The sequence below is a fragment of the Zootoca vivipara genome, chromosome 12 (genome assembly GCF_965207765.1).
Source record: "Zootoca vivipara chromosome 12, rZooViv2.hap1.1, whole genome shotgun sequence".
Classification (NCBI taxonomy): Eukaryota; Metazoa; Chordata; class Lepidosauria; order Squamata; family Lacertidae; genus Zootoca; species Zootoca vivipara.
The window spans coordinates 553,918-580,110 of NC_142595.1; the positions used below are offsets into that span (position 1 = coordinate 553,918).

General features: G+C 49.7%; 1 protein-coding gene across 5 annotated transcripts in view; it reads left to right on the plus strand.

The window, feature by feature from the left end:
- TRPV4 (transient receptor potential cation channel subfamily V member 4) overlaps positions 1-26,193 on the plus strand; it is a 48,572-nt gene that overhangs the window by 11,346 nt on the left and 11,033 nt on the right. For 4 of the 5 annotated variants that reach the window (XR_015946682.1, XM_088656106.1, XM_088656105.1 and 1 more), the window contains 7 exons: positions 10,092-10,506; positions 13,687-13,859; positions 20,048-20,200; positions 20,902-21,042; positions 22,276-22,574; positions 23,831-24,010; positions 24,151-24,309. Coding sequence is in view for 4 of the 5 variants with exons in the window: in XM_088656106.1 (XP_088512232.1) it covers positions 10,130-10,506; positions 13,687-13,859; positions 20,048-20,200; positions 20,902-21,042; positions 22,276-22,574; positions 23,831-24,010; positions 24,151-24,309 (1,482 nt within the window). In the remaining variant the exon portion in view is untranslated. Of the gene's footprint in view, positions 1-8,949; positions 9,154-10,091; positions 10,507-13,686; positions 13,860-20,047; positions 20,201-20,901; positions 21,043-22,275; positions 22,575-23,830; positions 24,011-24,150; positions 24,310-26,193 lie in introns of all 5 variants that reach the window. The other variant, XM_088656104.1, reaches the window with a different exon arrangement.

Consider the following 26,193-nt stretch of genomic DNA (forward strand, 5'->3'; position numbering starts at 1 on the left):
AAAGTGGAGAAGAGAACTATGCATTCCACCTTGATAGAAGTTTATAAAATGATGCATGCCCTGGAGAGATTTGAGAGAGAGAAGTCCCCCCCCCCTCCTAACTCTAGAACTTGTGGGCATCCCATGAAGTCGAATGTTGGAGGATTCAGGGCAGATAAAATAAAGTGTACAGTATAGGGCAGTTTAACCATGGAACTCACAGCAGTGATGGGCTACCAGATTGGACAGATTCATGGAGTTGGGGGCCCTCAGTAGCTTCTGGCCACAATGGCTGTGATCTGCCTCCAGCAATGCTTCTGGGGGTAGTGTGCTCTTGTGCTCGAATCCTGCTTATGGGCTTTCCATAAGCAGGGCATCTGGCTGGCCCTGTGAGAACAGAGTGCCAAACTGGCCTGATCCAGAAGGCTCTTCTTACTTTCTTACACAGTTTCTATGCCCAAACCAAAATTGGGTCACCATGCACCCCTGTTTCTAAGTGGTGAGGTTTCTGAGCAGTGCTAGCAAGTGCCTTGACTTTGGGGTCCTTGGAAGGAAGGTGACTGGAGGCTGATGTTGTTTGTGTGATATTAGGCAGTACCGTGTTTCCCCCTTTTTAATACATAGTCAGAAAGTAAGCCATGGCAGGGTTTTTAACCATTTGAGAGCTATTAGACATACCCCGAAAATAAGCCATACTTCCGCACCAGCTAGCAGGACCCAGCATGCCGGCCGCGACAGGAGGAGGAAGCCTGCCAGATCGGGTCAGTGCCCGGAAGCGGCGGTGGCTGCTGCAGTGCCGATAAAGCGTGCAGCAATGCCGCACAGAGCACCAGCCAGCAGGACCCAGCTCCTGCAATGCTGGCCGCGGCAGGAGGAGGAAGCGTGCGCGCGTCTCTTTCTCTCTCCCCCATGCGTCTCTCTCTCTCGGTGTGTCGGTGTGTGCGTGCGCGTGCACGCGCCTCTCTCTCTCTCTCGGGGTGTGTGTGTGTGTGTGCACGCGCGTCTCTGTGTGTTTGCGCGCGCGTCTCCCCCCCCCCCCCGACAGAGAAAAGGTTCTGGTTCGGCTCGTCATTCAGCCACCCCGGCCTCCTCACTGAGGGCCAAAGCTGCTCCCCTCCCCCTCCTCCCCTTTCATCCCTCCCTTCCCTCAGTTGGTCCGTCAGTTGGGGTTGCGCGCAAGCCTCGTCCCCCTCGCGCTTCCCTCACAAGCGTCTCGGAGTGGGACGGGTCATGGCCTCCCTCACAAAGTCCCCCCCCCTGTGTGCACATCTGTCTCCGAGGCAGGTGGCCATCCAGCCTCTGCATAAAAGCCTCCAAGGAAGGAGGGCCCTTGACTCAGGATGGGTAGGAGGGGAAAGGGAAAAAATAGAAGAGGCAGAAAATGGAAAAGACCATAACAGAGTGGTAGAGCACCCTGTGCTCTGTATGCAGAAGGATCCCAGGTTTAACCCCCAGGTACCCCCAAGTTTGAAATCCTGGAGAGCTGCTGCCAGCCTGGTTGACAGTAAAACCTGGAGAGCTCAGTTGGCTAGAGTGTGGTGTTTATAATGTGCGCGGAAGAGAGCGCCGAGTGTCCTGAGCCAGTGGGACCCAGTTGTACCAGCACTTTAAAAAAAAAAGACACCCCCTGAAAATAAGCCACCGTGTGTTTTTTTTGAGGAAAAAAGTTATAAGACGGTGTCTTAAAAAAGGGGAAACACGGTATTTGCATATCTCTCCAGGCTGTGCTTGAGATGGAAGATTCAATAGCATCTACACTGCTAATAGATCCTGCTCTACACACAACACCACGACTTGTTGCAGAGAGCAAGTTTCAGAGGGCAAGTCAGGCCACTGCCTTATTTTGGCCTGTTTTTTCAAGATTGCCAGCCCATTCTTCTCCAGACATGCCTGCTTCTGGAAGGATCTCCGGCCAATTAGTGTCTGTCACTCCTTCATGGCAACACATTAGCTGTACGTGGCCGTCTCTTGAGTTATACGGAAGCCCACTCTCCAAAATACTATGTGTCTATCCAAGGCTAAAGTGGTCCACCTGGTATGACCTCTTCAGTGGATTTTTTTGCAACAAAAGTCACAAAATTGGGGTAGGTAGAGGTCCCCCAAATCCATTTAATGTAAACTCAATATCATTACAGTAACAGGTAGGTAGCTGTGTTGGTCTGAGTCGAAGCAAAATAAAAACATTCCTTCAGTAGCACCTTAAAGACCAACTAAGTTTTTATTTTGGTATGAGCTTTCGTGTGCATGCACACTTGGCAACAGTAAAATGTGGAAGAACAGAGCAGGAATTAGATCGAAACTGGGAGGAAGGCAACTTAGTCTGGGAACCCAGGAGAGGAACTACGCAGTCGTAGGGACAAAGTGTGTTCTTGGACAAAGAGGAGAAAGCCTCTTCTCAAATTTTGAGCAAGAATATATAACAGATTCCCAGAAACGCTCCAACTGAAAGCAGAAGAACCCAGCACCAAACATATGTGACTCTTTGTCACCAGATCAGAACTGACACTGGAACAATGGTCACAAACCCCTGGCCCCAGAGGTGGCATGGGGAGGGCTCCGTACCTCTTTTCACCAGACAAATACAGTATGAGGAGGTGCCTCCGTCAGGCAGGTTGGGAAGCAGTCCTGGAAAATGCCATCTCTCCTTCTGAGCTCTTTCTCAGAACCGGCTCCTTTTATACTCCCTCCCAAAGTGCTGGGTCCACCCCCTCTGACTAGCTGTCTTGGTAGCCAATCAGAGAGAGGCTCCAGCCCTCTGGTGGAGTTCTGAGGAACTGCACCCCCAGACTCTGCTCTGGCTCAGCTGTCCTTCATGAGGGGCTCACAGCACCCGCAGCCCACATCTTGCTTCCTCAGTGGGGCTCCAGGGAAGCCCCAAAGGACAGCTTTGAGGTCAAGCGCAGAGGAAGTCATGCCTGCGTCTCCTCAGCCCAAATGTGCAGGCCTCTCCCGTGCACAGCCCCGCTGGGCCTCAGATTCTCCGTCCTAGGAGCATGTGGCATCTAGCCAGGTCCACAACTGTTCACAAAGCTCTTATGAATGGAAACACAACCGTGAGCCTGGAAGTTTCTGGCAGGACATTAATCTTGAAAGTCACAATAGGCGGGTGCTTTTTGCCCGGCGTCTGTGGGGGACTCCGCCCGTCCCCCTGGGCACAGGGTAGAAAGGACATTCCAGCTTTAGGGACAGAGGGGGGGGGAAGCCGTGACGCAGTGCAGGAAGGCAGCATGTGTTGAACCCCACCCACTCCAGTCTTTGTGTCAGAGAAGAAAGGGGGATCCCCCGGGGACTGAGCTCAAAACACAGGGACTTGCAGAGCTGGGAGAACCCCCCAAAGTCATACAGTGTAACCCCCTGCAATGTAGGAATTTCAGCTAAAACAATTTGATGCATAAGAAATGAAATTCCAACAAACAGCATAGAAATGTCTTCCTTACCCTCAGAGACGTGTAATTTGTGAGTTCATTTCTCTGCCATAGCCAGTGTCCACACATTCTGGTACCACAATGAGAGGTTTAATCCCTTTAGTGTCTTCCATTTCTGGGCCATGGAAGGTCTATGGGAAACTTTGTTTCGTCTCCAGGCAGTCTTTTGCAGACAGCTGTGGCCTCCACCACCTTTGAATTACTCCATGTTGCTTATTATCCATCGTAATTTGGCCTGTTTGGACCAGGCCTCTGATGCCTTCTGAACAGCACCTCGTTTTCTCAGCCCTCGACAAAGAAGTGACATTTTTATTCTTAACTACCTGTACCCGGGCACGCGTTGCCGTGGGAAGAATGGTGGGTCTAAGATGTTTTTTCTTAGGTGGGAAGGCCTTTTTGGAATGGAAGGGTTGATGGAGGTTAGGATAGGTGAGGGTTGGTCTGGGTCTGTCGATGGTAGGGTCTCCCGGAGCGGTCTGGGTCTCCAGGAGGCGGTTGCATGTTTGACGGGGCCTGTTGGTTGGCGCGGTAGCGGTTCCCGGACTGGTCTGGCTCCCAAGGAGGTGTTTGAGTGTTTGGCGGGGGCTGGTGGGTGGTGCGGTAGTGTTTCCCGGAGTGGGCTGGTTCCCGTGGAGGCGGCTGAGTTGTGGTGGGGCCTGTTGGGCAGTGAGGCAGCGGTTCCCAGAGCGGGGTGGTTCCCGAGGAGGCAGGTGTGTTTGTGGAGGAGCCTGCCAGGCTGGTTGTCCACGGTAGTGTCTCCCGGAGGTCTGAGACGGCCTGGTCTCTGGGGTGAGATGGCACTCTGAGCGTGTACTCCGTCCGCAGAGGGGTCTCTCTGGGCAGCATGGCTCGTGTCGGAGGCGGGGTCTGTGGGGTGTAGCCTAGTCTCCATGGGGAGGGAGGAGGTGGTGGAGGAGGAGGAGGTGGGATTATGCCACTGGAGGGCGCAATTTTTGTTTGGGTAAAAACACATTTTTACCTGTGTTAGGTATGAGGTGTGTAGAATCTGAGGTTATGCAAACACTCGGGTATTTCTAGACAATCAGTCAAGCGGTTTCAGAGAAATGTGGAGCCCACAATTCCGCCGTTTCTACATTTAGAGATAGATAGATAGATAGATAGATAGATAGATAGATAGATAGATAGATAGATAAGACTGGGCAGCTGGAGAGGCCTTGATGTTTGCCGCTGTCCTCGAAATCACAAACCCTCCGTCATCCTTGAGGCCTCTTCCAGTCAGGCAGGGCCAAAGAGCAACAGGAAGGGAAATGAATCATTGGTGCTTCAGGTGTCTGAAAAGCAAATGGGAGCGTGGCCAGTGGGTGGCCCCAAACTTCGGTGGCCAGCAAGCCAACGGAACAGGAATAAACGGTTCTCTGTGTGCCTTCAGGCTGAGCTCATGGCCTGGCATCTCCCTAAAGCCAGGGGCTGCCTCCGTTTCCCAACCTTTCTAACTGATAAACCATTGTGCATTAGGTTGCTAAATTTGGAGAGCCAGCGTGGTGTATTGGTTAGAGAGTCGGACCGGGACCTGGGAGATCAGGGTTCAAATGTGCACTTGGTAAATAATTTTGCATTCTTGCCATATCAAGAATTATAATAATGTTTTAAGTCAGTGTTTTGTTATCCCTGGAGGGCAGCAGACATAGCAGGAAGTCCTGTGTCTTTCCACAACACATTTATCTTGTAGTTTAGAGCATCAGAAGAGGCTGCTGGATCAGGCCAATGGCCCATCTAGTCCAGCATCCGGTTCTCACAGGGGCCAACCAGACCAATTCACATATTGCTTTGAGAATCTATTTTATATATTGTAAAGGATCTTAGCTGCATGAAATAAACTTGTCTTGTCTTGACTATTTCCTTCCACCCAAGTCAGCATGGCTAGACGTTGCTGGTGATGGAGCTGTGTGGCCCCCACAGCATCGGGGGGGGGGGGGGGGAGTACAGGTTCCCCATTGCTGCCCTGGAGTATTTCCAGGTTACCCCCCCCCCCAATAAGAGATTGCATTTCCAAAACACTGCAGAGAACCTGCTTCTCACTCTCATTTAAAATCATTGGAGGATTTTAAGCAGAGGTCGCATGACCACCTCTCAGGGATTCTTCAGCTGTGATTCCTGCTTTGCAGTAGGGTTGGACTAAATGACCCTTGGTAGTACCTTCCAACTCTACAATTCTGTGATTCCAAGTCCCTCTTTCCCCTCTCTAGGTCCCCACCCCCGGCCCCCCACCAAGCTTGAGGGCTTCCCAAGAGGTCCTTGGCTGTCCATAGCAGGAGATGCCCCTTGGGTCTGATGCAGGGCTTATTCTCAGGTGGTTCACTCCTACAACAACCTTGCATGGCAGGTTGCTTCTTTCCTCTGGAATTTGCCCCCTGCACCCTCATTGTTGGAAAGCTTGTGAAGAAGATGTATTGAATAAGATCACACCTGCCCAAAGGAAAAGGTGCTTTGCTTTTGCAGAACTGCTTCATGGCACACTCAAATGTGCATTTTTCCCTAGAAAAACTGGAGGGCTGTGCGAGAGAAGCCTTTTCGCCAAACTGGTGCTCCCCAGCTGATTGGGGTGATGGGAGTTGCAAAAAGGGCATTGTGGGGGGCTGCAGCACCCTTAAACAACACCCTGTGAAGAGGAGTGGGGATCTTGCTGCAGAGGGGCTTGGGGATCCCAGGCTCCCCCCCACCCCAGATGAGCAGAGCCCTTGGGCAAGTGGACAGGATGGGACTTGGCAGCCACCAAGTGTAATGACAGGCTGTGTAATGAGAGGTATGCAAAGCCAGCGCCATGCCTCTCGCATGGGAGGGCTTGTCAGACAAGGCTGCCGCCAAGTAGAAAATCACAGGGGGATGGTGGCTTTTGCAGGTCTCCCCCGCCCCGCCCCCCCAGCCTCACTTCCCTGTCCTGCCAGAACTTGGAGGAAAAGCAGCACAGAACTGCATCTGCTTTGATTGCATGAGGAAGAGGAGAGGCAGAAGGCTTGGCCCTTTGGCAAACTCCTTCACCTTTTATTGTGACTCCAACTGTTGGAGGGCAAAACTCCTCTCTCCTACCACTCTCCGGGGGGTGGGGATTTATGGTTTGAGCCCTGAAGTTTGTTTACAATCCTGCTGCTTAGTTACTAGATCAGAAGCATGTGCAGAGGGCCTTCCCATCACCACTACATCACTGCAACAGGTTTCAACTTCTTAGCAAGGATTCAGACCTCATTATCATAGCAATGGTAAAAATGAAAAGCGCTACCTTGGATTTCCTCTAGAGTGAAGTGTTTTGAATGCTCTGAAAGTGCTTTATTAATTCATTGGAGGTTTTTAAGCAGAGGTTGGATGGCCATCTGTCAGGGATTCTTCAGATGTGAATCCTGCACTGCAGGGGGTTGGACTAGATGACCCCTTGGGATCCCTTCCTGCTATTCTGTGGTTCGAATTATTTAGTCTGCTTCCCTTGCAGAAGTCTGGAGCCAAAGCATCATCTAGTCCAACCCCCTGCAATGCAGGAATCACAACTATTTCTATTAGTAGTAGTAGTAGTACCGTAGTAGTATAATCGGTCACATGTTGCTGAGCTGGGGAGGCTGCCCGGGGTGTTTGTGCCTTGCTGGTTTGTGACGGCGGCTGCAATGCCTGGGAGTTGGCCTCTTTCAGCTCTGTGGGAGTGAGCCCCGAGCAGAGATGCGTAGAGGTGCTCTATCAGTCTCAGAGCAGCAGGTAGATTGGGAACTCCTGGTAGATCTCTGGGCAACTTGCAGGGAGGATTTAGCGGCATCAGCATCAAAATGACTTCCCCTGCTCCGGATTAGGCTGGTGAAATGAAGAGAGCTAAGCCAGAAGTTGACTCTGATGGGAAAGGATGGTAGGATCAGTTCCATTCTGGTCCTGAAAACAAATCCCTGGACTCGGAACCAGAGCCGGAGCTTGGGCCTCAAATGTGTTGCACACTGCTTCTCATGCTTCATTCTAAATACCGTAGTGGTTGTGGTGCCCCCAATACTCTGTGCCCAGTGCAACTGAGCTGGTCATGCTCCCCTAAATCTGCCTCTGTCAGAATGTGCTCAGAAGCAGCCTTTTCTTCCTTAGCACACAATTTGCTGTTCCGGGAATCTTTGCCTTGGTGACGGAGCAGCTCAGGGCCCCCTGAAACTTCAAATCCTCCTGCCTGTCTACATCCCGAGGAAGCTGGACTTTGGGTGGGGCTGGGCTGGTGAAAGCTGCCCTTGTTTCCTTGCCCTGCTGGCGTCTGTGCCGTAGAGCAACCACATCTGGGCGTGGGTGGGCTGGTGGCCAGCCCCACCGTCCTCCCCACAGCGCTCTTTGAAGCAGGCCCTGGTGGGGTGGCTGGCGCAGATGGGACAGAGCAGCAGCAGCAGCAGCAGCGTGGAGCTCCTCCAGCCTCCCTCCTTCCCCCCCAGTTCCTCCCCACATCACTCTCCTGTGTGCCTGGGGAGCACATCTGGCACATGGAAACTGTTGCCGTTTCAGCCCAGGAGAACGAGCGCCAGGCAAATCCAGCTTCTTTGCACTCAAGAGCCCGAGGTGGGTGGTATTTGGAAGGCAATTGGAGTTTCAGGTGGGGTGGGGATTTGCACCCAGAGCCAGGTCTGAAGTTAGGCTGGGGGAGTGGGGTCCTTGCCTTTGCAGGCATATTCCAGACCCTTTCTTGGCACAGGAACACAGGAGCTGACTTTTCCTGGGTCAAACCCCTGGTCCATCTTAGCTCAGTAGTGTCTACATCTACACTGAGTGGTAGCAGCTCTCGGGGGTTTCAGGCAGCCAGTGGTCTTTGCCATCACTTCCTGATCCCTTTCAGTGGTGATGCCTGGGATTGAACCCAGACTCTTCTGCATGCAAGGCAGTTGCTGCGCCACTGAGCTATGGCCCTCTGCATGTTTGGCTTTCATTTAAAACAACCAAAGGAACCCAACACACAGCAAGTTACTAGTCCTCTATGTTCTGGAGGCACAAACAGGTGTTGTTTTGCCCTAATGGCTTGGTAAGAGTTAAAACTGCTCCCCCCCCCCGGCAGAGTTCCAAGTTGATTGACAAGCCCTTGGTGCTGGGGGGGGGAATTTGCTGAAAGTTTTAAAAATGAAAATTTAATTTAAGCAGATTAGGCTACCTGCAGTTAGCACTGCAGTTCCATGCAGATTTACAGGCTCTCACCCACCACCCTATGTACAACTTTTAGTAGAAATGATTTCAAGACATTTTTGTGACACTGGCAGAAATTCCATAGGGATTCCATAGGGACCACAGGAACTGACCCTTTGTTTCTCTTTTGATGTATCCAAATTTTGCCATTTGGGGCACAGGCAGGAATATAGTGGTACCTCGGATTAAGAACTTAATTCGTTCTGGAGGTCTGTTCTTAACCTGAAACTGTTCTAAACCTGAGGTACCAATTTAGCTAATGGGGCCTCCTGCTGCCACCACACGATTTCTGTTCTCATCCTGAAGCAAAGTTCTTAATCCGAGGTACTATTTCTGGGTTAGAGGAGTCTGTAACCTGAAACGTCTGTAACCCGAGGTACCACTGTATGTTTGTCTGGAATAGGTCTTCAAAAAATGAAGATGAGGGATTCCCTGAGCTTACAGAGTCCTTCCTAAGCAAAAGGTAGTCTCTTGAGCACCCCCAACACATCTGAAGAGGAAGAAGAAGAGTTTGGATTTGATATCCCGCTTTATCACTACCCGAAGGCGTCTCAAAGCAGCCAACTTTCTCCTTTCCCCTCCTCCCCCACAACAAACACCCTGTGAGGTGAGTGAGGCTGAGAGACTTCAGAGAAGTGTGTCTAGCCCAAGGTCACCCAGCAGCTGCAGGTGGAGGAGCGGAGACGCGAACCCGGTTCCCCAGATTACGAGTCTACCAGTCTACCGCTCTTAACCACTACACCACACTGGCTCTCAAGACTTTGCTTGTCAGGGGATGGGGATTAAGGGTGCTTCTGGTCCAGCATTTTTTGGTGATAAATTAAGACCACCACCCCCGACCCCAACTGTCATTACTAAATATGTGAACACACAACATGAAAGAGCTTTGGACATGGATGTTAGGATGCAGCTAGGATTTCAACAGCTTAGCAATGGGACATAAGAGGAGACAGAGGCCTTTGTAGCCCAGCCTCCTGTGGGAGGGAGTTCCCCAGTTCAACTATGCACTGCATGAAGAAGGTGTTAACTTTCCTTTATCTGTCCTGGCTGAATCTTCCAACACTCAGCTTCGTTGGATGTCCGGGGTGTGTGTGTGTGTGTGTGTGTGTGAAGCTTCTCGCTTTGTCTCTAAAGTCCCAAATGCTGCAACCTTTCTTCATAGGATCCTTTTGGGGGCCCTTTTCTGAACCTCGAAAAGCTTGAGAAATCTGCATTTGGCTTTGAAATATATATATAACTTATGGGCTCTGGCTAATTTGTGAAAAAATGCACACAAGCTGCACATTTCCAGGGGGATGGAGGACCCACGAGACTTTGGACTTAGATGCTCCATACTCTACATATGGATGTCTCGATTTATATTGGCATGCCAGCTTTTCTTTCTCTTATTATTTATTTATTGCTTGCTTGCTTTGTATATACCGCATGATATAATCTCCTGCTACTGCCCTTTTGGGTTGTTAACAATGTTAAGAAAGATTTGTAAAAATTGGGGCATGCTCCCTTCTGTTCTGCATTCTATTCCATTCCTTTTCCCTCTTCCAGACCAGGTGTGACCCTCTCTGCCCCTCGCCACAGCCCTCATGGCAAATGTGGAAGACGCGGCCCACGCCAGCCCCAGTGAGTCCGCTGAGAGTCCGGGTGAGGAGGTTTCCCCACAGAACGACTCCTTCCCACTCTCCTCCCTGGCCAACCTGTTTGAGAGTGAGGATGGCGCCCCCTCAGCCGAGGCTGTGCGAAGCCCCCCAGGAGCCGGGGATGGAAAGCAGAACCTCCGGATGAAATTCCACGGGGCTTTCCGCAAGGGTGTTCCGAACCCCATGGACCTGCTGGAGTCCACCATTTATGAGTCTTCGGTCGTGCCAGGACCCAAGAAAGCCCCCATGGACTCCCTCTTTGACTACGGCACTTACCGCCATCACCCGAGTGACAACAAGCGGAGGCGCAAGAAGGCCCTGGAGTGAGTATGGCGGCTGGTCCTGCTGGATGGCGGCATCTTCTTGGGCTGGAAAGGGGCTGGGAGCTGAACTCCATTGGGCTGGTGCTGGGGTCAGGGCAAACCATTCAGCCTCAGAATATAGGATGTAGGATGTAGAACTGCAGGGTTGGAAGGGAACCAGAGGGTCATCTAGTCCAGGATTCCTGCAATACAGGAGGCACAGCTAAAGAATCCGTGACCGGTGGACAGCCAAGCTCTGCTTAGAAACCTCCAAGGAAGGAGTCCCACCACCTCCTGAGGGAGCCCATTCCACTGTCAAACAGCTCTTACAGTCAAAATGTTCTGCATCATGTTTAGCTTTAGTTCTTCCTAATGTTCAGTCAGAATCTCCTTTCATCTGCAGAATATATCCCAAAGAACATTTTTTAAAACCCAGAAAAGGGGAGCAGTCAGAAAAAAGCGTAATGATGATTCACCCCTCACCAGCAGGTCTCAGGGCGAGTTAAAAAGAGGGTCTGTAGGGAAGGAGCTGGGCTGACCTGAGTCATTTACAGCTTTAAACACCTTGATTTGGGCCCAGAAACAAACTGGGGTTGTACAAAATCTAAAGGGAACCCCAGCCAGTAATCTGGCTGCTGAGCTGCAACTATATGCTGCCCTTGGGAGCTTACGCTGAAGAATGGCTCTTAAATTATTATTATTATTATTATTATTATTATTATTATTATTATTACCCCTCCATCTGAAGATCACAGGGGGGTTCTTAACATAAAAATACAAATAGAATACCTGTAATGTCTGAAAAGTCTATCCTGGGTCTGAGGTGCATAATTTCTAAGGAAGATCCCTGGAGTTCTGTATTTGTGTCTGGACCTTCCCACTTTTTGTGATTTATTTCCTGAATAAGTTGAAAATTGGGGGGGGGGAAGGGAGTGAGGAACGACCACTAGAAAACAAGAATTTTGCAGGATTCACCACAAAAGGGCATTTAAATTGCAAGACTGTTTCCCCAAATGAATGTCTTGGGGGGTGGGATACATTCCCATGAGGGGCCATTTTTCGCCTAAGCAAATGATTAGCAGAGCGTAGGCTCTAGTGGGACGTATTGCAAAAGGAAGTGTGAGCATTGACTTGGCAGGGCATCAAATTCAGGATGAAAAAAGGTGTTTCATTCCCCCCTCCTCCTTCAAATTCTGACACTAAAAATGTACCCTGCCGTGAAGTCATTTTGGTAACAGAGGAAAAAGAGCGGGAGGGAGAATTGGTGTTAGGAAGCGTTACTGGAGCCCACAAGACTTGGTCCCCCCAGCTAGAGCATCTGGTTCCCGTGGCTCTTTGGGGCCAGGTGTGGCAGGAGTGGCGCCTGGTCAAAGAGTCCTCTGTGGAGCTCTCCTGCCTTGGCTGGATGGGCCTGGAGGGGGGGAGAGGGGGGGTTAGACCAGTTTGATGAACGGGCTGCTTGAGGAACAGGAGCACGCGGGTGCCAAGAACGCCACAAGGTGGCAGGAGGCCTGAGGTGGGCAGCACACTGCACCCCCCCCTCTCCCTCCTCCAGGCTGCTTTGGAGACAGAAGATGGATAAGGTGGAGAAAGGGGGCATTCATTGTGGGAGGCAAGAGATACACCTTTTGCTCCTCTGTGTTTATATAACATTGTGTGCCCCACAATCTCTGAGCGCCAAGAAACTCCAAGGGTTCCTGGCCTTTCCCAGGTTTGGTTTCCTGGGAATGAAGGCCGATGGAGAGATGGGGGTGTTTTAACAGAGAAAGGAGGGACTCAAGAGCATCAACACCCCAGCAGATCTTGCCTCTACTTTAGGGTTTCAGGGAAGCCCCAAGGCACAGCTTTGGGGTCTAGCACAGAGTAAGTCCAGCCTCTGAGTCTCCAGCTTCAAACATCAGCCAAAAACTCTCTCACACAAACTCCTTGGCCTGTTATTCCCCATCCTACAGGCATCCAGCTCAGTGAGGTGGGAAAAAGGCCTGCCCATTTGTCTCTATGGCAACCCCTTCAAATATGTAAATGAGCATACTATCCTGACCAGCCAAGGCCATTGTTACTATTGTTGTTGTTTAGTCGTTTAGTCGTGTCCGACTCTTCATGACCCCATGGACCAGAGCACGCCAGGCACTCCTGTCTTCCACTGCCTCCCGCAGTTTGGTCAAACTCATGTCCGTAGCTTCGAGAACACTGTCCAACCATCTCGTCCTCTGTCGTCCCCTTCTCCTTGTGTATATATATATCTTTCCCAACATCAGGGTCTTTTCCAAGGATTCTTCTCTTCTCATGAGGTGGCCAAAGTATTGGAGCCTCAGCTTCACGATCTGTCCTTCCAGGGAGCACTCAGGGCTGATTTCCTGAAGAATGGATAGGTTTGATCTTCTTGCAGTCCATGGGACTCTCAAGAGTCTCCTCCAGCACCATAATTCAAAAGCATCAATTCTTCGGCGATCAGCCTTCTTGATGGTCCAGCTCTCACTTCCATACATCACTACTGGGAAAACCATAGCTTTAACTATACGGACCTTTGTAGGCAAGGTGATGTCTCTGCTTTTTAAGATGCTGTCTAGGTTTGTCATTGCTTTTCTCCCAAGAAGCAGGCGTCTTTTAATTTCGTGACTGCTGTCACCATCTGCAGTGATCAAGGAGCCCAAGAAGGTAAAATCTCTCACTGCCTCCATTTCTTCCCCTTCTATTTGCCAGGAGGTGATGGGACCAGTGGCCATGATCCTGGTTTTTTTGATGTTGAGCCAAGGCCATTACCTTGCAACAAAAATTGTGTGGCTGGTTTAGAGGCTTATTCTGCTAGACTGTAAACCTTACCGGATACAGAACCATGGATTTGGAAGGAACCCCCAGATATCATCCAGACTGAGCCTCCCAAACTATAACTACAGGGTGTGTGTGTGTGTGTGTGTGTGTGTGTGTGTGTGTATATATATATATACAAACAAACACAGAGGCCAGAGATCAGCCCAATAAACCTATTTGCAAGGCCTGGAATATAGGTTACAGTGCCCTTTTGCAGCCTCAAACTACCAAAGCCGCCCCTCCCACATCTAGGACTGGAAGGTGTGGTAAATCCTGGCAACTTTATAATGGGCTTCAATTCCTCCTGGCTGCTCTGCCGCCTGCCACCTCTGAGGCTTGTTTGGTCCCAGAGCACATGGAGGTTTTCTCACCTGCTTGCTTCGCCCCCAGGAAGAAACCCCCCAGCACCAAGGGGCCTGCCCCCCACCCGCCGCCCATCCTCAAGGTGTTCAACCGGCCCATCCTCTTCGACATCGTCTCCCGGGGCTCCACCGCCGACCTGGACGGGCTCTTGCCCTTCCTGCTGACCCACAAGAAACGCCTGACAGATGAGGAGTTTCGAGGTGAGGGGGACGAGAGACAGGGGCACCCATGGGTGAAGGAGGGGGTGCAGACTTACTTCTTTTGCCTGACAAGGGCTGAATCTACATTGACCCATTTAACGTTATTAGGACGAAATTAGATATATCGTTCTAAAACGTGACGTCACAGGGCATACTGGTAATTTAAAAGCATTTCATACCTTGTTTTCTCCACAAACTGTTTTCCTACAGTCATTTCTTGGTTCCTCTGCAGCGCCCTCTGGTGTCACATTTTAATAACGAATTATGAATGTTAAAAGCAGAATGTAATGTGTCCATCTGTGTTATGAAAACCAATCCTTAACCCTTCCTTAACGTTATAAACCATGAGTGTTGATCAGTCCCAGGCAAGGGAAGGGGAAGGGGGGCAGTAGGGTGTCCTTGTCCTTGAGATGCACATGGCAGGATTGTTTATTTCACTGCATTTCATAGAATCCCAGGATTGTAGCGCTGGAAGGCACCCAGGGTCCCTTCTCCAACTGCCTGCAAGGCAGGGACTTATATCCCCCTGTTTTCACCAAGGAGTTCATGGTGGCATGTGTGGCTCTCCCGCCACCTCGTTTAATCCCCACAACAACCCTGTGCTGCGGTGTGTCTAGGCAAGAGGCAGTGACTGGCACCCAAGGTCACCCAGGGAGCTTCATAACCGAGCAGAGGTTTTGAACCTGGGTCTCCCGGGTCCTCGACTGACACGGCACCTCACTGGCTCTTTCCCGCCTGCTGGATCCCGGGAGTCTTGCTCAGTTCTCCTCCTCCGCTCGAGATGTACAGGAGCTTTTCCAGAGTACGGCCGGCGTTTCAAATATCAATTGTGGATTGTGTTGTGGAGGCTTCTCGTGCTTCTGTCCCTGTAGTCAAACCTGTGGGCAGGTTTTTTAATTTTTTTCTAATTGTTTCAAAATCTGATTGGCCACAGACTACAGTGGGGCAGAAGACGTCTGTGTCTGTGTGATGACTGTGCCTGCCTTTAGAAGCGAAGACACTTTCCCTGTTTATGCAGGTTTTTTGTTTTGTTTTTAAAAAACCTTCCTCCAGCAGCAGGGGGGGAAGAAAGAGACCAAACCTCACCACCTACCAAGAGTGCTACTGTAGCCTTATCAGCTACTAAGGGTCCTTTAAGTTGCGCCCAGGCAAGGACAGAGACAGTCAACAAGACTCCAAGGGTTGAATTCAGAGAAATAATTTAATTTCTTATTAATAAGAGACTCTCGGTGGTCAGCTCCATGACAAGAGTAAAGAACCACAAATTGCAGATCTTCTTATACACTTCATGGGCTCATTTCCCCCTCCTCTGTAAATGTGCGCATGCAAGGGGGTCACAAGTACATATAAGGATCTTCCTGTGTCCGGTCCTGTGCATAAACACATGCTGAGTCATGCTACCCCAGTAGCATCTTCCAGCAGCCTTGAGTGGGGGCTTGCCTGTTCTGTGCGTCAGACTGATAGCATCAGACAAGACAGTCATCTCTCCTTGATAGCTTAGCAGGGCATTCTGTCCTGGCTTATATTCCCCTTTGGCACACAGAGAGAGGCAAAGTCAGAAAAGCTAAAGCACAGAATGAACTCAGGCTCGCTAGAGAGGTTAAAAGCAACAAAAAGGGCTTTTATGGGTATGTCCGTAGCAAAAGGAAAAACAAGGAAACAGTGGGGTCACTCAGAGGAGAAGATGGTGAAATGCAAACAGGGGACAGAGAAAGGGCAGAACTCCTCAATGCCTTCTTTGCCTCAGTCTTCTCCAAGAAAGAAAACAACGCCCGACCTGAAGAATATGGAGCAGATGATTCAGCAGGGGAAACACAGCCCAGAATAAGTAAGGAGGTAGTACAAGAATACTTGGCTAGTTTAGATGTATTCAAGTCTCCAGGGCCAGATGAACTACATCCAAGAGTATTAAAAGAACTGGCAGAGGTGATTTCAGAACCACTGGCAATAATCTTTGAAAATTCCTGGAGAACAGGCGAAGTTCCAGCAGACTGGAGGAGGGCAAATGTTGTCCCTATTTTCAAAAAGGGGAAAAGAGAGGACCCAAACAATTACCGCCCAGTCAGCCTGACATCAATACCAGGAAAGATTCTAGAGCAGATCATTAAGCAAACGGTCTGTGAGCACCTAGAAAGGAACGCTGTGATCACTAAAATTCAGCATGGGTTTCTGAAAAATAAGTCATGTCAGACTAATCTGATCTCATTTTTTGACAGAATTACAAGCCTGGTAGATGAAGGGAACGCTGTGGATGTAGCCTATCTTGATTTCAGCAAGGCCTTTGACAAGGTGCCCCATGATATTCTTGTAAAGAAGCTGGTAAAATGTGGGCTAGACAATGCTACCATTCAGTGGATTTGTAACTGGCTGACTGACCGAACCCAAAGGGTGCTCATCAATGGCTCCTCCTCATCCTGGAGAGTAGTGACTAGTGGGGTGCCACAGGGTTCTGTCTTGGGCCCAGTCTTGTTCAACATCTTTATCAATGACTTGGATGATGGGCTTGAGGGCATCCTGAGCAAGTTTGCAGATGACACCAAATTGGGAGGGGTGGCTAACACCCCAGAGGACAGGATCACACTTCAGAATGACCTTAACAGATTAGACAACTGGGCCAAAGCAAACAAGATGAATTTTAACAAGGAGAAATGTAAAGTACTACACTTGGGCAAAAAAAATGAAAGGCACAAATACAGGATGGGAGACACCTGGCTTGAGAGCAGTACATGTGAAAAGGATCTAGGAGTCTTGGTAGACCACAAACTTGACATGAGTCAGCAGTGTGATGCAGCAGCTAAAAAAGCCAATGCAATTCTGGGCTGCATCAATAGGAGTATAGCATCTAGATCAAGGGAAGTAATAGTACCACTGTATTCTGCTCTGGTCAGACCTCACCTGGAGTACTGTGTCCAGTTCTGGGCACCACAGTTCAAGAAGGATACTGATAAGCTGGAACGTGTCCAGAAGAGGGCAACCAAAATGGTCAAAGGCCTGGAAACGATGCCTTATGAGGAACGGCTTAGGGAGTTGGGTATGTTTAGCCTGGAGAAGAGAAGGTTAAGGGGTGATATGATAACCATGTTCAAATATATAAAAGGATGTCATATAGAGGAGGGAGAAAGGTTGTTTTCTGCTGCTCCAGAGAAGCGGACACGGAGCAACGGATTCAAACTACAAGAAAGAAAATTCCACCTAAACATTAGGAAGAACTTCCTGACAGTAAGAGCTGTTCGGCAGTGGAATTTGCTGCCAAGGAGTGTGGTGGAGTCTCCTTCTTTGGAGGTCTTTAAGCAGAGGCTTGACAGCCATCTGTCAGGAATGCTTTGATGGTGTTTCCTGCTTGGCAGGGGGTTGGACTGGATGGCCCTTGTGGTCTCTTCCAACTCTATGATTCTATGATTCTAAGAAAAAAGCATTTTAAGCAAGACATCCTAGGGATACAGCCATACAATCAGAATTCATACAATGCAAGCAATGCAAACTATAGGATCAGATCAGATCCAGCTCAATAATACAATTAGGAGTTCTCTCTCCACACTACTAGATCATGGCTCCTAGCCCCCTGGCTGTGCTCTCCCTCCACTTGCTGGAAGGCGCAGGAGGGCAGAGATGCTCTTGCGCTCCGCTGCTGCTGCTTGCGGGCTTCCCATTGGGGGCATCCTGGCGGCCACTGTGAGAACAGGACGAGATTGGCGGCACCAGCAAGGGCTTCCATGTTCTTAGAGCATTTCAATGAGATTTCCTCAGGTGGATCAGAATTCTTAAAAAGCAAAACGATTGACAAATACCTTGTCGTGCTGTTCAATCCCTTGCTCTCATCAGCTCACTTCAAAGCCACAGTCTGTCTTGAGCCCAAGATTCTGTCCAGCTTTAGGTTTCTCTCTTTAAATATAAGCTGTAGAAAGCAGTTTAAAACACAGAAATATGGCTCAGAAAGCACTTAATTGCTCGTGCACAGCAATATTGATCCCCCCCAAAATACTCTTTATTTGAGAAAGAATGGTTTTACAAAAAAATTAAATGCCAAATCAAATAAATACAGATCAAATATATACAACATCATGAAAAAAAATGAAAAAGCATACAAATAACAAAAAAATATAAAAAGAAAAAAAGAAAGAAGAAGAAAAAAAGAAACAAAAAGAAACCCCTCCCCCCTCCCCCCTGTGATGACTTCCAGCCTTTTCTCTATGTCGGTTTCTATATCCAAATTCCTCTGTATACCTTTTTACATATTTCCTTCCCTTTTTGATTGCTTTGCTTGAGCCCTTGACCTGCCTGCTAAGAGGTTAGCATTTTCCACAAATTCTGCCTTATAATGCTTTGATGGTGTTCAGGAATGCTTTGATGGTGTTTCCTGCTTGGCAGGGGGTTGGACTGAATGGCCCTTGTGGTCTCTTCCAACTCTACGATTCTATGATTCTTTGATTCTATGATAATCATTAAATTTTTTCCAGTCTTTATCAATTTTCTGTTCCAATATCCCCTTATCCATTTTTTGGTGATAAGAAATCTGGTGGATGTGATTGCATACAATATTAAACATCTGTCTTTTTCCTTAATATCTTCACTTAGTATTCCTAACAGAAAAGTTTCGGGGGTTTTCTTAAAAGAGTATTTCAATATTTTCTTCATTTCTACATAGATCTTCTCCCAAAATTTCTTAATTATTTTGCAATGCCACCAAATATGTATGTACGAACCCACCTCCTCATAGCACCTCCAACAAGAATTATCACTCCCTTTGTATATTTTTGCCAATTTCGCCAGGATCGGATGCCACCTGTATTGCATTTTTAATATGTTTTCTCTTAGATCATAATTTGGTGTGAATTTTATATCTCTCTTCCATAATTTTTCCCATTTCTCTACCATTATTGCTTTCCCCAAATCTTGTCCCCATTTTATCATGACCTCCTTTGTCAATTCATCTTTTGTATCCCATTCTAATAATAGATCATATAAATTTTTAATATATTTATTATCCCCTCCTAATAATATTCTATCAAGTTTTGAAAAACTATTTTCGAATCCTATTATTTTATCTTTCTGAAATCTTTGATTAATTTGGAAATATTGTAGCCAAACACTTAAATACTTTTTAACCACTTTATATTCTTTTAATCTGATATTTCCTTTGACTTTATACGTTGGCCAGTTTCCCCTCTAAATTTTTTCTCTTTACTACTATTATCTCCATTCTTCCAAATCTTGTATAGTGATTTTCTTACGATGTTATTATTGAAACTGCTGCGTTCTTTCAATTTTTCCTCCATTAAATATTTGTGCCATCCGAAGGCCAGGCCCACCCCTTCCAAATCTAATACATCTGCATTCTTTAATTCCATCCATTCTTTCAACCACACTAAACCAGCTGCGTCATGATATAATTCCAGATTCGGCAAATTAAAACCTCCTCTCTCCCTTCTATCTGTAAGGATTTTATATTTGATTCTGGGTTTTTTCCCATTCCAAACGAATTTTGCCAGATCCTTCCTCCATTATTTGAAGCATTTTGCATTTCCTAATATGGGTAAATTTTGAAATAATATTGCACAGCAATATTGATGACGTGCAGCCAAGGCCCTGGAACATCACATGCTCAGTGTGTAGGCGAGCATGCAGAAGAGAGTGGGGAATGCACCTCAGTTTGTCAGCATAGGGTTATGCAAATGCACATATAGAACCATAGAATTGTAAAGCTGGAAGGTGCCCCAAGGGTCATCTAGTCCGACCCCCTGCAATGCAGAAATCACAGCTAAAGAATTCCTGATGGATAGCATCCCACCTCTGTTTGAAAACCTCCTAGGGAGACCATTCCACTGTTGAATGGCTCTTACTTCTAGAAAGTGACTGGAGAGTGTCTACAGTTCCTGATGAGGGTTGGAGAGACCTGGGTTCAAAACCCCCACTCAGACTCAAAGGTTGCTAGGTGAACTTGGGCCAGCCACTCTCTTTCAGACTACCTCACAGGTCTGTTGTGAAGTTAAAAATAGAAGGTGGTGGGGGGGGTAACAATGTACACTTCCCTGAGCTCCTTGGTGAAAAGTTGAGAGGTGAACATTGTAAAGGAGTAATTGCTGAGTATACTCCAGAGAAGTGCCTTCTTGGGGAGTGAGCAAGATACTGAGCTCCTTGTTTGTGGTGCAACATCCTGTTCTGTCCATCCCTCCCTGCTCCCACCCCAGAGCCCTCCACTGGCAAGACCTGCCTCCCAAAGGCCCTGCTGAACCTGAACAATGGCAAGAATGACACCATCCCATTCCTGCTGGACGTCGCGGAGAAGACAGGCAGCATGCGGGAGTTCATCAACTCGCCCTTCCGGGATGTCTACTACCGAGGTGGGAGGGGGACTCTGGCAGGAGCAGTTTGGGGGGGGGCAGCTGCTCCAAGGTGGGGTACTAGTGACCGTGCCTAGCGACTGTGGTGAGCTTGGTCTCAATCCCTCCTTGAAATTATTGTCCAAGGGGCCTCAATCCCATGCTTGGGTCCTGATCAAGCCAGTTATCTACAGGCTCCTATTTCCCCATCTTTTTACTTTGGTTCTGTTATCCAAGGAGAGTGGCAAAGAGATGAACGCCCAGCCCTGAGATTCCACCAGGCACTTCTTTCTGGGTTTCTCAGTCCTGAAGGTCAGAAACTTGTTCGTTTGCTTTTAAGATTTGTAATGATGGCGCCAGGCAAGCCTCCCCAGGGAGAGCATTCCGCAAGCAGGGAGCAACCACTGAAAAGACCCCGTTCTTGTCTTGCCACACAGAGCAGGGCTGGGCTGGTTTGCATGAGCTGAGCTGGTCCTTGAGGTTCTGGGGTACTGAGCCATATAATGCAGTACAAAGGCAGGGGGTCACACCTCATGCTCCACCCACTTTCCCCTCTGGCCACACCTACCGCTGGCAGGCGAGATTCCAAGTGAGCTGGCACTCGGGTCTGATTTGTGGCGGAATCGCAAGGAAACATATTAGAGGGGCCACAGGCTTGGCAGTGATGAGATGGGAGATTGGCTGGCAGGTGAATGGTGGTTTGGGTTGTGTGCCCCCTGCAGGCCAGACCGCACTGCACATTGCGATTGAGCGGCGCTGCAAGCACTACGTGGAGCTGCTGGTGGAGAAGGGGGCAGACGTCCATGCACAAGCCCGGGGGCGCTTCTTCCAACCCAAGGATGAGGGCGGCTACTTCTATTTCGGTGAGCGGGACAGGGAAGCCTCGAGATCCCCCCGTGGGGTTTGTCCTGATTCTCTGTCAGTGGCTGCTTCTGCTGCCTCATGAATGTTGTTCTTTTTGCAAAATCGTATAAAAGGATTCTTTTTCTAGCAGAGAACACAACAGAGGAGGAGAGAAAGGCATGGCAGAATGAGGAGAACAAACCACACCTACAGATGTTGTAGGTTTGGTTAACTGGAGATGGAGGTGGATTTAGGTGCATGGAGATATGGGATCTGGAGGTAGACTGGGGCACCAAGTAGGACAAGTTTTGCCATGGGCACATTTGGATTTTAAGCGAGTGCCATTGGATCCATAAACTAGGGAACTCCCTGCCATCGGAGTCTGTGATGGCCACTGACTTGGATGGCTGCGAAAGGGGATTAGACACATCCTTGGAGGAGGAGATGGCTCTTGATGGCTGCTAGACATAGTGGCTCTGCTCCGCCTCCGCAGCTGGATCCAGCCATGCTTCTCCATACCAGTGGGCAAGGGGATCTTGTCCTTGGGTCCTGCTTGGGGACGTTTCAGAAGAGACAGGATGTTGGCCTGGTCCAGCAGACTCTGCTGATGCTCTTGTGTTTAGGAGTGGGAAAATCACCCCCTGGGGTGTCAGGGAAAGACCTCCAGTGCACCCTTGTAAGCATTCAAGGAGGGGGTGCATTCAGTGAGTGAGAATTTTAAGAAACAGACCCCCCCAAAAAAAGTCAGTTGGCTCTTGCAAGAGTGGCAGAGCCTCTGTGCCTTGCAACACCCAAAGGCCAGGAGTCCCCTTTCCACCCAGGCTTTGTGGAGACGCATCCACCCAGCAGGCCTATTTGAGGAAGCAGAGTGCTCTGTGACTGATTTGGTTGTCTTTCTCTTTTTCATAGAATCATAAAATTATAGAGTTGGAAGGCTGAACCCGAGGGTCGTCTAGCTAGCCCAACCCCTGCAGTGCAGGAGTCACAGCTAAAGAATTGCTGACCAACAGTCACCCAACCTCTGTTAAAAAGCTTTTAATGAAGGAGGGCCCACCACTTTCTGAGGGAGTCTGTTTCGCTGTGGCAACAGCTCTGACCACCAGAAAGTTATTCCTACTGGCTTGTCGAAATCTCCTTCCTTGTCATTTGATTCTGTTGGCTCAGGACCCCTGCTCTGGAGCAGCAGGAAACCAGCTTGCTCCATCTTCCGCCTTCCATCTTCCCTCTTTCTTTCCTTCTGCCCTCCTGCCCAGGTGAGCTGCCCCTCTCCTTGGCGGCTTGCACCAACCAGCCGCACATTGTCCACTACCTGACCGAGAACACCCACAAGCAGGCCGACCTGCGGCGCCAGGACTCTCGTGGCAACACAGTGCTCCACGCCCTGGTGGCCATCGCAGACAACACTCGCGAGAACACCAAGTTTGTCACCAAGATGTATGACCTCCTCCTCATCAAATGCGCCAAGCTCTTCCCGGAGACCAACCTGGAGGCCCTGCTGAACAATGACGGCCTGTCGCCGCTGATGATGGCTGCCAAGGCGGGCAAGATTGGGGTGAGATGGGCATCCAAAGGGGAGGGAGCTGCTTGGAAAAAAGCCAGCCCTGTTGGCCCAAGGCCAGGCAGCATACCGGGTGCCCCAGGGCGAACAACAACACAGGGTTGTTGTGAATATAAGAAGTGGCAGCTTTGGAACTGCCTGACACTGGATACCAGGCAGGCATCTTCACAGCACTCTTTTCAGCTCCTGACAAAAATATTTTTGTTTAGACAAGTCTCACTGGATACGGGGAATGTTGACATCTGGATTGTTTTTGTTTTTTTTAGCTTATCACTGATTTTAATTACTTTTTGAATATTTAAATCTGCTGTATTTAAATGCTTTTCCTGCTAATTTTTTGGTTTCATTCTTTTTGTAAACCACTTTGAGGGTTTGCTTTGACAGTCATGGGGTATATAACTTTTATGAAATAAATAAAATAAAATAACCAGGGGGGAGCCATGCCCAAAGTCCTGAGCGACTCGGAGGGTGTAGGGAGGAGTCAGGCTCCACAAGAGAGCAGGGGGGCTGCCCAGGCAGCAGCATCTCCAGGGAAGAGGAGTTTCTGAGCCAGAGACCCTGGGGAGGCTCCGCCTTCCACCCCCAGGCGCCCTTCAAACACAATTCCCATCAGCCCTAGCCATCATGTGACTTGGGGCAGGACTTGTAGTGTGGCTGCTCTTGTTCTCTGGAAGAGCATTCCTGTCAAGGCATAACATGCTCCCCTTTCTGGAAACAGCTGAAGACATTTTTGTTCCAACTGGCTTTCCCAGCTAGTTGTCATCCAGGGCCGGCTCTAGGTAGACCCCCGGTGGCGCGGTGTGCCAGGGCGCCGGGCCGGTAGGCAGGGAAACCATGCTGCGCCCTGCAAGGGCGGGGGTGCCGGAGCGATCTCCGCCCCTCAGCGCCAGGGCGGTCGACCTGCTCGAGACTGCCCTGTTGTCATCCATAGCTTTCTCTCCCATGGATTTGTCCACTCCCCTTCCAAAGCCATCCAAGTTGGTGGCCATTGCGGTCTCCTGCAGAAGTGAGTTCCATAGCTTAACTATGCACTGCATAGGTCAAGGAGCCCTTTCTTTCACTGTCCTGAATCTTCCGTTTCAGGATGTCATGGTCCCAGAGGATGTCCTGCAATTGGGGTGCCTTTCTGAGCATGTCCAGAGTGCCTTTCCATGTTGGTGGACATTGCTGCCTCCTGCAGGAGGGAATTCCACAGTTCAGCTCTGCGCTGCGAGGGGAGGGCCTGACCCTGCTCCCCACTTGTCTTGCAGACCTTCCAGCACATCATCCGGCGGGAGATCAAGGACGAAGACGCTCGGCACCTCTCCCGCAAGTTCAAGGACTGGGCCTATGGCCCTGTCTACTCCTCCCTCTACGACCTCTCCTCTCTGGACACCTGTGGGGAGGAGGTATCGGTGCTGGAGATCCTGGTGTACAATAGCAAGATGGAGGTGAGGCTCTGGGACGGGGGGGGGGGGAGGCAGAGAAGGAAGCTGCAGATCAAGGCCGCTTGGGTTGACGGTGCTGGACCTTTGATGTGGCCAAGCGGGGGCTGCCGCCATCTTTGTTCACTGGGCCCCTCTCCCCGCAGAACCGCCATGAGATGTTGGCCGTGGAGCCCATCAACGAGCTGCTTCGGGACAAGTGGCGGAAGTTTGGGGCCGTTTCATTCTACATCAGTGTGGTCTCCTACCTCTGTGCCATGATCATATTCACCATGGTGGCCTACTACCGCCCCCTGGAGGGCACTGTGAGTACCGCACCGACTCCACCATGGAGCTCACAACGGCTGCCAAGCGGAGCAGAGTGGCTGCAATTTAAATTGGGGCTCTGAGGTTTGGGGTGCAGCCTCCCATTTTCAGTTCCCATGATGCCCCAGCAAAATGTTGCTGTGCTGTGCTGGGGCTGGTAAGAGATTGGTAAACATGCAGTGATTTGCTTTAATCCTCTCAGGCATTTGAACATGGTAAATAATGAGGAACCCGTGACTTATCAGCTTGCTTTATTTATACCCAGAACTTCAGTCTGGCAATTCCGCAAGAAAAGTAGTGGTGGGGAGTGAAAAAGCTGTTCAGCCGTGCATTTCAGGAGGATGGACTAGAGGACCTTTGGGTTTCCTTCCAAGTCTACAATTCCATCATGCTATGAGTTCCCGTGATGGGGTGAGCTCCCATTGCTTGGTCCCAGCTCCTGCCAACCTAGCAGTTCCCAAGCGGGAAGGTAAACGGCGTTTCCGTGTGCTGCTCTGGTTCTCCAGAAGTGGCTTTGTCATGCTGGCCACATGACCCGGAAGCTCCCTCGGCCAATAAAGCAAGATGAGTGCCACAACTCCAGAGTCGGTCACGACTGGACCTAATGGTCAGGGGTCCCTTTACCTTTTTATGAGTCTATAACAGGGGTCCCCAAACTTACCCCACTTTGGGCTGGTCGTGCAGTGGGCCAGAGGGTGGGGAAATGCGCTCCCATGCGCACACACACTCACTTTTTCTGGCGTGGGGTGGCACCATAAATGGCTTTGCGCATGCGCAGACATCATTTCCGGTGCACTTCCGGGTCGGCACGGCACTGGAAATAGCTTCTGCACATGCGCACAAGCTATTTCTGGCGCCGTGCTGACCCGGAGATGGGCAACTGCACCGCAGCACGCCTGTAAGAGCAGGCGGTGGGGATCGGCAGGGGCCGCACAATTGACTCGTGCAGGCCGCATCCTGCCCCCGGGCCTTAGTTTGGGGACCCCTGGTCTATAATCTCGAAATGCTTCTTTAACTTGGAGCGGGGGAAGTATTGGAGTTGAGTGAAATGGGGGAAGCCAGTCAGGCTTAAGGTAAGCAAGCAATGGGCTCCTAATTGGCCTTGCTAATTAAACACCCTAGTTTATTGCAGCAGCTCCAGCACAGAGAGACGTGGGCTCAAAGGGACTCTTTGCCAAGAAGCTCACAGACGGGGAGGGTGTGTATGTGTAAGTTTGTAAGTTCCCTGGGGAGGGGCAAGCTCAGCATAGATAAATAAATCACCCATGAATAAACTCTGACTTATAAAACAAGTCTGTATCTGTATCTGAAAGAAGTGTGCATGCACACAAAAGCTCATACCAATGACAAACTTAGTTGGTCTCTAAGGTGCTACTGGAAGGAATTGTTTATTTTGTTTTGACTATGGCAGACCAACACAACTACCTACCTGTAACTAGAACAAGTCTGTATTAGACATTGTATCTATTGATAGGGAAAGAAGGGCATCTCTGGGTTCAAAGACAATCTACCTCCATTGATTAGATGCGGGATTGAGAGTGAGGCAGGGGGAGCTGTTTCCATCACATGAGCTTCATGATAGCCATCTTCCGATATCTCTAGGGTTGCCCCAGGGAAGAGGGAGGGAGATCACTTTCTCCTGCTCTGGGGGGGGGGGGGGCTCAAACCAATAGCTCCAAGTTACAAGAAAGGAGATTGAGACTAAACATCAGGAAGAACTTTCTGACAGTAAGAGCTGTTCAGCTGCGGAACAGACTTCCTTGGGAGGTGGTGGACTCTCCTTCCTTGGAGGTTTCTAAGCAGAGGTTGGGTGGCCAGAGATTCTTTAGCTGAGATTCCTGTGTTGCAGGGGGTTGGACTAGATGACCCCTGTGAGTCCCTTC